This window comes from Argentina silus (genome assembly GCF_951799395.1).
Source record: "Argentina silus genome assembly, chromosome: 4".
NCBI classification, from domain to species: Eukaryota; Metazoa; Chordata; class Actinopteri; order Argentiniformes; family Argentinidae; genus Argentina; species Argentina silus.
In genome coordinates this window covers 23,451,711-23,464,122 of record NC_139658.1, presented here as the reverse complement: position 1 = coordinate 23,464,122, position 12,412 = coordinate 23,451,711, and the positions used below count along the sequence as shown (strand labels likewise).

The following is a 12,412-nucleotide window of genomic DNA, read 5'->3' as shown; positions in this document are numbered from 1 at the left end:
TTCTTTCTTTCTTTCTCCCCTCCCTCTCTCCTCTCCTGCCCCTCTCCCTCCCTCTCTCCCTCCCTCCCTCCCTCCCTCCCTCTCTCCCTAGCCTGCGGTGCAGGACTGTTTGGGGCAGGGTGTGAGGAGAGGTGTCAGTGTGACCATGGAGCTCCCTGCCACCACGTCACGGGCCTCTGTCTCTGCCCGCCAGGCTGGAGGGGACTGCACTGTGACAAAGGTACGGCCGCAGCAACGACCTTTGACCCGTGTACTGTATGACCACAGCCTGGTGCACACTTGCTGTGTTTCTGTTGACCATAGTTACCAGGGCCCTGCGTAAGTAATGGGACAGGGCCCTGCGTAAGTAATGGGACAGGGCCCTGCGTAAGTAATGGGACAGTGAAGCATTTGTTTCTTCTTTTGGCTCTACAGTCCAGAAGTTTGATTTGAAATCAAACTGTTACTATGAGGTTAAAGTAGAGCGTGGGTACAAAGAGTTGTCATTTCTAAATGGTTGAAACCAATATGGACACAAATAGCTTCAAATAAAAGCTGAGAATCTCTACTTTAACCTCGCGTGAATTAGAATGCTTCACTGTCCCATTACTTACGCAGGGCACAATAATTTTTATCTAATTTTGCAATAATAAGCGTTATCACATCAATATGTTTATTTAATTTAATTTATTCATTATTTATACAGGAAAATAAATACTTGTATTACATAGAATACAGCAATAAAGTTAAACGAGTGACCATGTTGTTGAAGTGTACCACCTCCCCTCTGTCCCCTCCAGCCTGTCTGCCTGGTACCTACGGGGGGGACTGTGTACGGCGCTGCACCTGTCCCCAGGGCACTTCCTGTCACCACGTCTCTGGAGAGTGTGGCTGTCCTCCTGGCTTCACAGGAAATGGCTGTGAACAGAGTGAGTCCTGCCCTGCCCTCTCAGTGTGTGTGTGTGTGTGTGTGTGTGTGTGCGTGTGTGTGCGTGTGTGTGTGCGTGTGTGCGCGTGAGTCCTGTCCTGCCCTCTCAGTGTGTGTGTGTGTGTGAGTGAGTCCTGTCCTACCCTGTCAGCCCTTCTCTTACCTCAGCCAGTATAGGCTGTAGTGTGTGTGTGTGTGTGGTTGTGTATGGTTGTGTGTGTGTTCATGTGAGAGTGTGTGTGTGCGTGTGTGTTTTAGATCGCTAACCTCCTGTCTCTGCCTGCGTCCACAGCCTGTCTACCAGGCACATATGGCCTCAACTGTAACCAGGTGTGTCAGTGCTCTGAGACCAACCACCTCTGCCACCCAGTGGTCGGGTCGTGTTACTGCGCCCCAGGATTCTCAGGTCTTAAATGTGACGAGGGTATGTATTACACACTGAACCCCTCTGCTGAAACTTCCAGCTTTTTATTGATTACCTCCTTTATTAGGATGTATAGTATTTTCATATTTATTTCAATGTGTGGTATGATGTCTTCGTTTGGAAAAGTTCTGGTGAAAATGGTTCTGTTTTTCAGTGTGTGGGGACGGCCGGTATGGACCCAACTGTGAGAGGGAGTGCCAGTGTCTGAATGGTGGGAGGTGCCTGCCCACCACAGGCGCCTGTGAATGTCCCCCAGGGTACATAGGAGCCCACTGCAACATCAGTGAGTCAACATGCAACCCTCTGGTTCACTGAATAACAATTACAGCATTTACTGTAGTATGGTACCATCCTTCAGAATGCATTTTATTTGTATAGCACTACTATTGCATACCCAGAGCACTTCACAGGTCAAGCGAACACAAACGTAGATTAGAGCATTCCAGAGGTGGGGTGCAGCAGGGACGGCCCTGTCACCCATGGTCTTTGGGGACCAGGTCTTTTGGTTTCGGGGACCAGGAGATGACCAGAGTCAGCTGTCTTAATGCCATGTTCCTTCTCTTGTTGACAGCGTGCCCAGCTGGGCGTTACGGCCGTGACTGTGCCCGGGTGGCGCTGTGTGGGGAGGGGGCACACAATGACCCGGCCACTGGGAGGTGTGTGTGCAGCCCTGGGAGACAAGGAGAAGACTGTGGCCAAGGTGAGGGGTTTGGAATTCATCTCATTAAAATGTTTGTTTAATATATTTTGTTGTATTATTGAGTATTATTTCTAAATAAAAATTGTGTTATTGTTGGTATTATTTCTAAATATAAATGGTATTATTAGTGGTATTTCTAATAAAAATCATGAATGTCTGTAACGTGTGTGTGTGTGTGTGTGTGTGTGTGTGTGTGTGCGTGTGCGTGTGTGTTGGCAGGCTGTGCCCCGGGTTGGTTTGGAGCAGACTGTGCCCGGCGGTGTAACTGCAGTCATGGAGGACTGTGTGATTCTGTCTCTGGGACCTGTACCTGTGGTCTGGGCTGGACCGGGCCCCACTGTGCTACAGGTGAGAGGGACTGGACTGTACCCCAGGGGAGGCTGGTGGAGGTAGAAATCAGAGGACAGGCTCATTCCATTCCATGCATTACAATGAGCCTGTCCCCTGCCAGCCTCCGCCGGCTCAGACACAGAAACCTGCTCTGTTGCTGCCGGTGTGGACTGATGTTAACCTGGTGGCCTGGTGGGAAGTGTGGAGATGTACATTTACATTTACATTTACATTCATGGCATTTAGCCGACGCCTTTATCCAAAGCGACTTACAACAAATACGATTAAGAGATGTGATGCCTGGTGACGCGCCTGTCCCCCTGGTGGTGTTAGAGTGCCCTGCAGGGACGTTCGGCGCCAGCTGCCAGCTCAGGTGTGACTGCCGCAACAACGGCACGTGTGACAGGGCCACAGGAAGCTGCCAGTGCGGCCCGGGGTACTACGGACACGTGTGTGAACATGGTGAGAGGCACACACACACACACACACAGACATCCAGGGGAGGCTGGTGGAGGTTGAAATCTGACACGTTTCATACCATTCCATGCATTACAATGAGCCCATCCTCCGATTCCTACCTCCGACAGCCTCCCCTGCACACATCCTCCTACATGTCAGACACAAACACAAACCCAACCAGTGAGAGTCCTTATCTAACGTGTCCTTATCTAACGTGTCCTTATCCAACGTGTCCTTATCTAACGTGTCCTCATCTAACGTGTCCTGCTCCGTGCCCAGCCTGCCCGCCTGGTCTCCACGGCCCGCTGTGCCAGCTGCAGTGTGACTGTCTGAACGGAGCCTCCTGCCACCCCGCCTCAGGCCTCTGTGTCTGCCCCCCGGGGTACCAGGGCTCCCGCTGCCACCGAGGTCAGTCCACCGGCCAACAGCCAACAGCCACAGGAGAACTGTGGTGCTGTAACTCCCCCTCTGGGGTTTATACGCTTCAGATCAAAATCTACGTTTATTTATCATGTGCTCAGGATGAAGCTGTCAATGTACGATTAAATGCTTTATTTATTTTATTTAAAATGAAATACAAGGATAGGAATAAAATAGAATATAAATAGAATAATAACAATACACTATCAAGTAAGCAATTGGATTGTGTTGTTTTAAGTTGAATTGAAACTGTGTTACCTAATGCAATCAATGTCAAAGAGGAATGGCCTGTTTTATGTGATATGAAACTCAGTCTTGATATGTTGTTGTTGCTCTCTCTCCCTCCCTCCATTTCTCTCTGTCTCTCCCTCCATCTCTCTCTGTCTCTCCCTCCCTCCATCTCTCTCTCTCTCTCTCCCTCTCCTACCCTCTCAGAGTGTGATCAGGGCACGTTTGGGCAGAACTGTGCCAGGTCATGTGACTGTGAGGAGGACACGCCCTGCGACCCTGTGATTGGCCGGTGTCTGTGCTCCTCAGGGAAGACTGGGCCCCGGTGTGATGCCGGTAAGGCTCAGAGGAAGTTACTGTCTACCTCAGGGGAGGCTGGTGGAGGTAGAAATCGGAGGACGGGCTCAATTCCTAATTCCGTTCCATGCATTACAATGAGCCCATCCTCCGATTTCTACCTCTTACAGCCTCCCCTGGTATACCTCACCCATGAAATAGTTCCTCTACCCCAGTATTCTCTATACTCGTTCTTACCTGTGTGTGTGTGTGTGTGTGTGTGTGTGTGTGTGTGTGTGTCAGACTGTAAGGCGAAGCACTACGGCCCAGACTGCACAGAGAGCTGTGAGTGTGAGAACGGGGCTCAGTGTGACCATCGGAACGGGCGCTGCACCTGTCTGAACAGCTGGGTCGGACTCACCTGTCAGGAAGGTAATAATCACTAACCAGCTCACACAGTAACACACATTGGTACATCCTGTCCTGTCTGAGACACAGACACACACACACACACACAGACACACTTCCCTCGTCACAGCAGCCTCAGTGATAGCTGGTGACGGGGCGTCACAACGACAGAAAGCTTGACTGCAGCTGACATGTTGATGCTGAGTTTGCTAAACAAAAAACTAGTCTTGGTGCTGACACTTAGTTTCCTTCTGCCGGTGGGGAGACGAACGGTGTTGTCGAGGAGGCATTCTGCCTTTGAGGCTGGTTTGTGGAGCTGTTTCTAGTTCCTAAGGACTGTGTCCTGTCCTGCCCTGTGTGTTGAGAAGGTTTGACAGCTTCCCTCTGCCTCTTACCTGTGTCCTCAGGTGGGCCTCCTCGACTCCCCTTCAGAAACAGGAGGGAGGACCCCTCCCATCTAGACAACACGTTATAGCGCCCCCTTCTGGTTGGACCCTGCAATCACCTCATTGAGCCTCCCAGCAAACAAGAGGCAGCACAACTTAACTTGACTGAAGTGAATTAAAGGCATGGATATATTACAGACCTATTACCCCCCCATCCCCACCCCCACCCCCACCCCCAACAACAACAACAACAGGACAGGACTTCGCAGAACGAAAGACATGGAGATAAAAGACTCTCTTGAGGAGGATTGCCCTCTGTTTGTTTTGAGGTGGACCGTGCTTTGGTGTGTGTGTGTGTGTGTGTGTTGAAGTGTGCAGAGTGACGGTGTGTGTTCATGGAGGGATCTGTGTGTGAGTGACTCCTACACCGGCACGGTCTGTCTGTGGTACGCTGCTGTCCCCCCGTCTCCCTACCGGACAGAGGGAAGGCCCTCTCCATCACACACTCCTCTCCTGGACAGTCCTCCCTCCACCACACACTCCTCTCCTGGACAGAGGCCCGACTGGACGTACTTTAGATTGTGTGCAGTGACAGGGGTGGGGGGGTAGGGGGCGCTAGACAAACATTAACGCTCATTCTCCATTTCACAGATCCACTGTACTGTATTTGAGGTGTGTTTAGCATGCTGTGATGATGCCTTTCATGTCTTATGTTCCGTTACTACATAACCTGGGCCCGGTGTTTCAAAATGTTTAATCTGGATCCGACTGTTTTGCGATCCACGATCAGGTCTGTCTGGCTGATTTTGAGTCGTATTGGGAAAATCAGACAGCTCGATCTGATACTGGATAGCAACAAATAATCCGGATCATTCTGATCCAGAGTAAAAGTTTTGAAATACTGGGCCCAGACGACGTCCATCATGCCATGAAGTCATGTTGTTCTGTTTTCTGAAGTGGCGTGTTTTAAAGATGGTGGTGCTATGGTGCTTCATCCACTGTTGGGTGAACAGAAGACGATCATGAGGAGATTGATGACTCACTGAACCCTACAGTACCTTCACCTGACCCCACCGTGTGACCTTTATGAGGCCAGGGGTCAGAGGTCATCCATATGGATTGCACACGAATCAGGAAACGTACCCCATTACCTGAGCAGGTAGGGGTCCCACCCAGGTCAAAGCATACCTTCTTTTTAATGTTTCTTTATGTGTATAAAATGCTCTTACATATATTTATATTTTATACAGTCTGTTGTATGCAGTTCAAGATTATAATGCAGTTTGTAAATGTATACTTTTTTTTGTCCACTGGAGTGAATAGGTTTTGCAAATCTGGGCACCCTAGACAATCCTAATGATTCAGTAAAACCTGTTAAAAAACAATGACTGACGACACACACAAGGGCTTATTCTTTACCATTCTTATATTTTGTTTTCATTGTCATTTCATTAAAGACCGAAGCTGTACATCTTGTCTAAATTCAGATTCAAGCACAGTGCAGTTAGCAATGCCTGCAAATGAAAATAAAAATAAAAGGCAGAGGTGATCACAACCATAAATATGTACAGAGGTCAGACTACAGTATGTACATCCAGGAGACATGTGACCCTCACTAGGCCTTCTTCACTGAGGGAGGTTAGAGTCCACCAATGCATTCACCGTTAGGAGCATTCTGCACAATGCAACACACAATACAAATAAATTGCTTCTTTTTTTGTCAGTCTTTACATTGATACAATATTAACAGAGGGAAAATGCAGCATGGTGAAATAAATGGAAAAATAAAAAGTAATCTTATTTCTCTCAAACCTCTACGACTACTTTAAAGGCTAGAACATAAAAAAATAAACTCTTTAAATGATACAGTAGGGCCTTCTTCTGTGAGATGAGTTGTATATCGTCTGCAGGTCTGGTAGGACGCGTGATCAGAGTGCAGTGGCTGTATGTACGTCTTAGGTCAGAGGGCAACATTGAACTGGGGGCGACCTATCAGGGGAGGCTGGTGGAGGTAGAAACCAGAGGACGGGCTCATTATAGGGCATGGAATGGAATGAGGAATGGTTTGATACTATTCCTCATTCCATTCCAAGCATTACCAGGAGCCCATCCTCCGATGTCTGCCTCCACCAGCCTCCCCTGGGTGCTATACACACTCACACAGAGAGAACAGTTATCCTGCAACACTGAGTCGCGTCTACTCAACACACACACACACACACACACACACAGCCCTGGGCTTAGGCTGCCACGGGTGTCCAGCTGTGTTAGCTCTGAGGAGGTCAGCCAAGGCCTGGAGATGCTAACAACATGGCCGTCGTCGCCCAAGGAGGCCCAGTGCCCTGTCACGTCCTTATAAGGACAGGCGTTTGTAAAGTGTGCTGTTTCAATGCTGCTCAGAGTCAAACAGAGCAGGGGCGGCAACACTGTGTTACAAATACACCTTTCATATTCTACTTCTAAACTGTCAGTAAAACTTGATACAGCAAGCCTGTTATTTCTAGTGGTTATACTGTATTATACCAACAAGCTCTCCTCAGCCAGGTGGGGGCGCTATTGATTCTACATCCCCGGCTTCTGAATGTCGTTTATTGCCCGTCCTTCAGAGTACATACAGCCACTCACTGTTCACCTCAGAAACTGAACTGATCGTATGAAGAAGAACCCAAAACACTGCAGTCTGCAGTCTAACGACGTCGCTTCGCTGACTGATCTCTGAGCTCCTACAACATCTCTCAGTTATTCCATTCAGTTCCCTGCTAACGAAAATAAGACAGAGAAAGAAAATGGACGAAGTGTTGAATTGATCATTCTTTTTCTAGCCACGTTTCAGTTTTTTCTTTTTTTTCTGAGAAAAACCACATTGGCTTTTGCCACTTCAATTCACTCAGACGTACCCGACACGGCAAATCAAATGTACACAGAGAAACAAATACAAGCTAAAACAAAGACTCCTATTGTTCCCCCCCCCCCCCTCCCCTCCCCCCACAAACAAACACACACACACACAGTATCTAGGTATTACTCGCTGTTGTTAAAAACCATCCAGACATTTCTGACCGGGACGTAACAAAGCATACACACACCTCGCTCACGCCGACACACACACACGCACACACACAGATTTTCGATTCTCTAAATAATCCCTTCACTTTGCCTGAGAAGCATCTATCTACATCTCACCTGTCACCAGACTCACTGACACTACCAGTGCTGCACAACTGTCTCAGCAGTAGCTGACAATGAAGAGTGTCGTCGGCCGGGAGTGAAAGTCCTTATTTACACGTGTCAGAGGCCTAAGGAGCGCTGCCTTGCTTGCTCGTCTGAGCAGTTCCTCTAAGCCGGGTGGAGGGGTGCTCATGCTCGGTTGACCTTCAGTATCTCATGCTTATCCACTTGTGCTTTGTCCCGTTAGGAGAGAGGAGCCAACGGCTAAAGAATGAACACCGACTGAAGGCAGCGTTAAACCGCCTTCGCTGTGCAGTAATACCTTTCAAATGTCCCCTGTGAGATTAATCTGCCATCGGAAAGCAAAGAACCTTATCATTCCTTAAGTACTATGCATGTACATTGTATACGTGGGCGTGTTTATGTATGTATGTATGTTTTAAGCATAATAACAGCGAGATCAAGTGAGTACATGTCATGATGAAAGTTTATACCATGGAGAGCGAAGCTGGACAGGACATGCTTTATACGTTATACTCCGTTAAGACGAGAGAGAGAGAGAGAGAGAGAGAGAGAGAGAGAGAGAGAGAGAGAGAGAGAGAGAGAGAGAGAGAGAGAGAGAGAGACAGAGAGAGAGAGAGAGACAGAGAGAGAGAGAGAGACAGAGAGAGAGACAGAGAGAGAGAGACAGAGAGAGAGACAGAGAGAGAGAGAGACGCCTGAATGTGTCTTTGAGAGATGTTGGAATATCTTTGGCTTGAGCCACGTGAAAACCGTGCCACTGGTTGGACAGATCCCCTCACCCCAGTGTCCGCACACGAAGGAAAGACGTAGGCGTTGAAAACAGCTGGCTGACCATGTACGCAACATCAACCACGAGCCGAACCACCGAAGTACAGCACACACATTCTGACCCAATCCCTGAGCTGCTGACACAAACCAGCCTGCCTTCCTTCCTTATCACCTTCGCAAACTTCCATCACACACGCCAGTCCTCACTCCTATTGGACAGAGGCCAAACCAAGAAGGGTTCCTATTGGCCAGGGACCTGTTGTCAGTAAGACCAGTCTGTGCTCTGATAGGCTAAAGACCAATGGCACCCAATGGGGCGTCAGTCGACACCCAGAAGAGTTTAACGTGAGCATAAATAAGGCAAAACCACTTCACTCGTTGACCACAGTTCAGACAAGGTGCCATGTTGACGGAGGGGGGTCATATAACACTGAAATAACGGCTTACTGAAACACTCCCAATAAAAGAGGTTTTAAAAAAACAAAACACATACACTGACTGAAGGACACCAAGGACACGACACCAAGGACACGACACCAAGGACACTACACCAAGGACACTACTGATGTAGTTGATGGTCCCTATCGTTGTAGAAAATGATTTAAAAAGAACAACAACAGAAAAGTGTCCTAAATACAGCCATAATTTCAGTTATGGACAGTTATGAGCCTTTACAAGCCATTCCTGCTCCCTTTGCTTAGTGCTATACAGTGTGCTGCTTGGACAGGCCTCTGCACAGTAGCTGAAGGTGCCACCTGTGTCGTTAGCCAGTGAAGTGTTAGTACCTGTCGCCTGCCCCAGTGGAGCCCATCTAAGACCGAGGGAGGAGGAGAGGGCAGGTCAGGGGCGAGCGCTGCTGTTCTCCAGCAGGGGGAGCTCACACACCCCGCTCCTCTCAGTGAGGTCTAACTGGTGAGCAGCAGAGATGCTGGGCTCGCCCTGGGTGGGACTCAGAGGGAGGGAGAGTCAAGAACCAGGCCTGGCGGAGACAGGGGGGAGGACGGGGTGGGGGGAAGAGGAGGAGGAGGTGGAGGAGGAGGTGGAGCAGAAGGGGCACAGAGGACTCTGGGTAGAGGAGGAAGAAGAGTGTGGGGAGGAAGAAGAGGGAGGAGGAAGAGTAAGAGGAGGAGGAGGAAGAAGAGGGAGGAGGAGGAAGAGGGGAAGGAGGAGGAAGAGGGGAAGGAGGAGGAAGAAGAGGGAGGAGGAAGAGGGGAAGGAGGAGGAAGAGGGGAAGGAGGAGAAGGGACACAGAGGACTGGTGAAGGGAAGGAGAATCTCCAGCGCTGTGACTGTGTGATCAGGTCAACTATCCAACCTCTCCTCAGAAACCTCTCTGTCCTTGTACCTACAATACTAAAGCGCTGCTTGTCGTAGCCTATGAGGAGGCTGCTGTTACACTGATAATGTTGACAACACTGACGGCTGTTCCAGAGAAACCATGACAACGTGGACAAGGTGTTTGTTTGTAAACAGAACTACAATAAACAGATGTGTGACTATGGTACATGTGCAACAATGTATTTCTTGTATATTCATAGAAAGGTAATATCCATTGGTATGCATTCAGTTTTTAGAAGAAGAAGAAAAAAAAAAAAGCAACACAAAATTAAAAAAGAAGAATTATTAAATTAAATATCTGGCGGCCAAGCAAGCGTGTGCTCATTTTTTTTTGTCCTCAAAAAAAGTAGTTTTCTTCGGTTTTTAAAATACGTTTCAGCTGGATTTGAATGTATAACTTCATTATTTATTTTAAATCTATGAGCGCATAATTCTAAACCTCTCTCTTTCTTTCTCTTGTCTTTCTCCATCCCTTCCTTCCTTCCTTCCTTTTCCTGCGGGAGGTGACTACTACGGTATATCTCTTTAATTTTTAATCTCCCTCTTTTCTTTTTCGCTTATTCCCTGTTAAGTCTAAATGACGGTTCCCCCCTGGGGGGGGGGGGCCCCGGTGTGGCCAGACTCATGCGCCAGGGTGTCATTCGGAAGAAGCTCAAGCAAACAGAGGATCAGGCAAAGGTTGGGGGGCGCGGTGGCCCTGGGTCAGCCCCGGCCGGCGGGCGGGGGGGCGGGTGGGCGGGCGGGCGCGCATCGTTAGGACCGGTAGTCCTTTTTACTGTACGGCTTGTTCCCCAGGATGCTGTCTACCTCGTGTGTGATGGAGGAGGACAGCTTTGGAAGAACCTGTGGAGGAGAGATGAGGAGATGAGGGGATGAGGAGAGAGAGGGGGGGGGAGAAAGAGGAGAAGGTAAAGGGTGTGTTTCGGCTTGGCTTGTATTGATCGCGAGGGCTTAGGAGCGTTTGTGTCCGGTGGAGGGGGGTGACTGATGGGGTGCCCCCGGGGTAATGACAACATTTTAGAAGGGAAATTTCAAATGCATTCATGGAGAGCACACAGACACAGAACATACACGCGCGCGCACACACACACACACACACACACACACACACACACACACACACACACACACAGACGCACGCACACACACACACAGACACAGACACAGAACATACACACACACGCACGCACGCACGCACGCACGCACGCACGCACACACACACACAGACACACAGACACACACACACACACACAGAGACACACAGACACACACACAGACACACACACACGCTGTGCAGAGAGAGCGAGAGCAAATGGGAAAGCGATTTACCTCAGGCGAGACATAATGTGATGAAAGGACATAAAGGCCCATTGGTGGAGAGCATCTTATCTGGCAGGGAAGCTGTGCCCAGAGCCGGCCTCCCGCCTCCCGCCTCCCTGTTGACTGATACTCCTCTGACCTTATTAACTCGGACACTAAAGCACCCGAGCATGGCACAACACGGCCGGGAGGCATGGCACAACACGGCCGGGAGGCCGGCGTCTGCCAGGAGACCAGATCTAAAGCACCCGAGCATGGCACAACACGGCCGGGAGGCCGGCCTCTGCCAGGAGACGGGATTCTATTATGGATTGTTGGGAGCACCAATCAGCACGGCACGGGGAGGGATAGGTCAGGTGACATTTGGATCCAATTAAGAAAAAAAGGTGATTTGCCGTCAACACCGGCCGAACGAACGGTGAGCAACACAAACACTCGCTCTCTCTAGGTGAGACGCGCGCGCGCGCGCGCGCACACACACACACACACACACACACACACACACACACACCTGAGTAACCCTGGTGTCTCACCTGTATTGCTCCTATGTTCTCCATCAGTTGGTCGGTGTTGGACGCCCCTAAGAGGACGGAGCTCACCCCCTCGTTCCGTAGGCACCATGCTGTAGGGGGCAGGCAGACAGCAATGACACCCCCGCCACACACACACACACACACACACACACACACACACAACCCTGTCCACACACACACACCCTGAACACACACCCTGAACACACACACACACCCACACACACACAACCCTGTCCACCCCCACACACCCTGAACACACACACACACACCCCCACACACACACACACAACCCTGTCCACCCACACACACCCTGAACACACACAGTCTACCCCCACCCACACACAACACTTCACACAGAAATATGTCATTCTCACTCCTAAACTCTACAAGCTGTCCCTCCACACAATGTAAACAAAACATCTGAACACACAAAAAAAGCACACACCTACCCACGCGCGCACACACACACACACACACACACACACACACACACACACACACACACACACACACACACACACACATACACCCTACCCACCCTCTCTTTGCCCCCTTGCAAAAAACATAACTGTATTTACTAATAGATTATTTATTTACTAATAGATTCTTGAGGGGGAGATTTGAACTAAGCTTGGATTACTGTACTGAGCATACCAGTGTTACTGAAATTCTGGGATTGTAATCTCTCCCAGAGAGCCTCTTCTAGGAGCAGCAGTGACAGTT

General features: G+C 49.5%; 2 protein-coding genes across 7 annotated transcripts in view; one reads left to right on the top strand and one right to left on the bottom strand.

The window, feature by feature from the left end:
* megf6b (multiple EGF-like-domains 6b) overlaps positions 1–4,676 on the top strand; it is a gene marked incomplete at its 5' end in the record, with an annotated part of 78,373 nt that extends 73,697 nt beyond the window's left edge. Inside the window, 11 exons of the mRNA XM_083668900.1 lie at positions 92–220; positions 780–908; positions 1,200–1,331; positions 1,486–1,614; positions 1,903–2,031; positions 2,251–2,379; positions 2,695–2,823; positions 3,100–3,228; positions 3,676–3,804; positions 4,048–4,176; positions 4,560–4,676. Of these exons, the coding sequence (XP_083525026.1) occupies positions 92–220; positions 780–908; positions 1,200–1,331; positions 1,486–1,614; positions 1,903–2,031; positions 2,251–2,379; positions 2,695–2,823; positions 3,100–3,228; positions 3,676–3,804; positions 4,048–4,176; positions 4,560–4,627 (1,361 nt within the window). The 3' untranslated portion in view covers positions 4,628–4,676. The remainder of the gene's footprint in view (positions 1–91; positions 221–779; positions 909–1,199; positions 1,332–1,485; positions 1,615–1,902; positions 2,032–2,250; positions 2,380–2,694; positions 2,824–3,099; positions 3,229–3,675; positions 3,805–4,047; positions 4,177–4,559) is intronic.
* A 5,913-nt stretch (positions 4,677–10,589) lies between these two features.
* kcnab2a (potassium voltage-gated channel subfamily A regulatory beta subunit 2a) overlaps positions 10,590–12,412 on the bottom strand; it is a gene marked incomplete at both ends in the record, with an annotated part of 69,932 nt that continues 68,109 nt past the window's right edge. For all 6 annotated transcript variants that reach the window (XM_083668905.1, XM_083668906.1, XM_083668903.1 and 3 more), the window contains 2 exons: positions 10,590–10,679; positions 11,690–11,778. In XM_083668905.1, coding sequence (XP_083525031.1) covers positions 10,590–10,679; positions 11,690–11,778 — 179 coding nt within the window. The remainder of the gene's footprint in view (positions 10,680–11,689; positions 11,779–12,412) is intronic.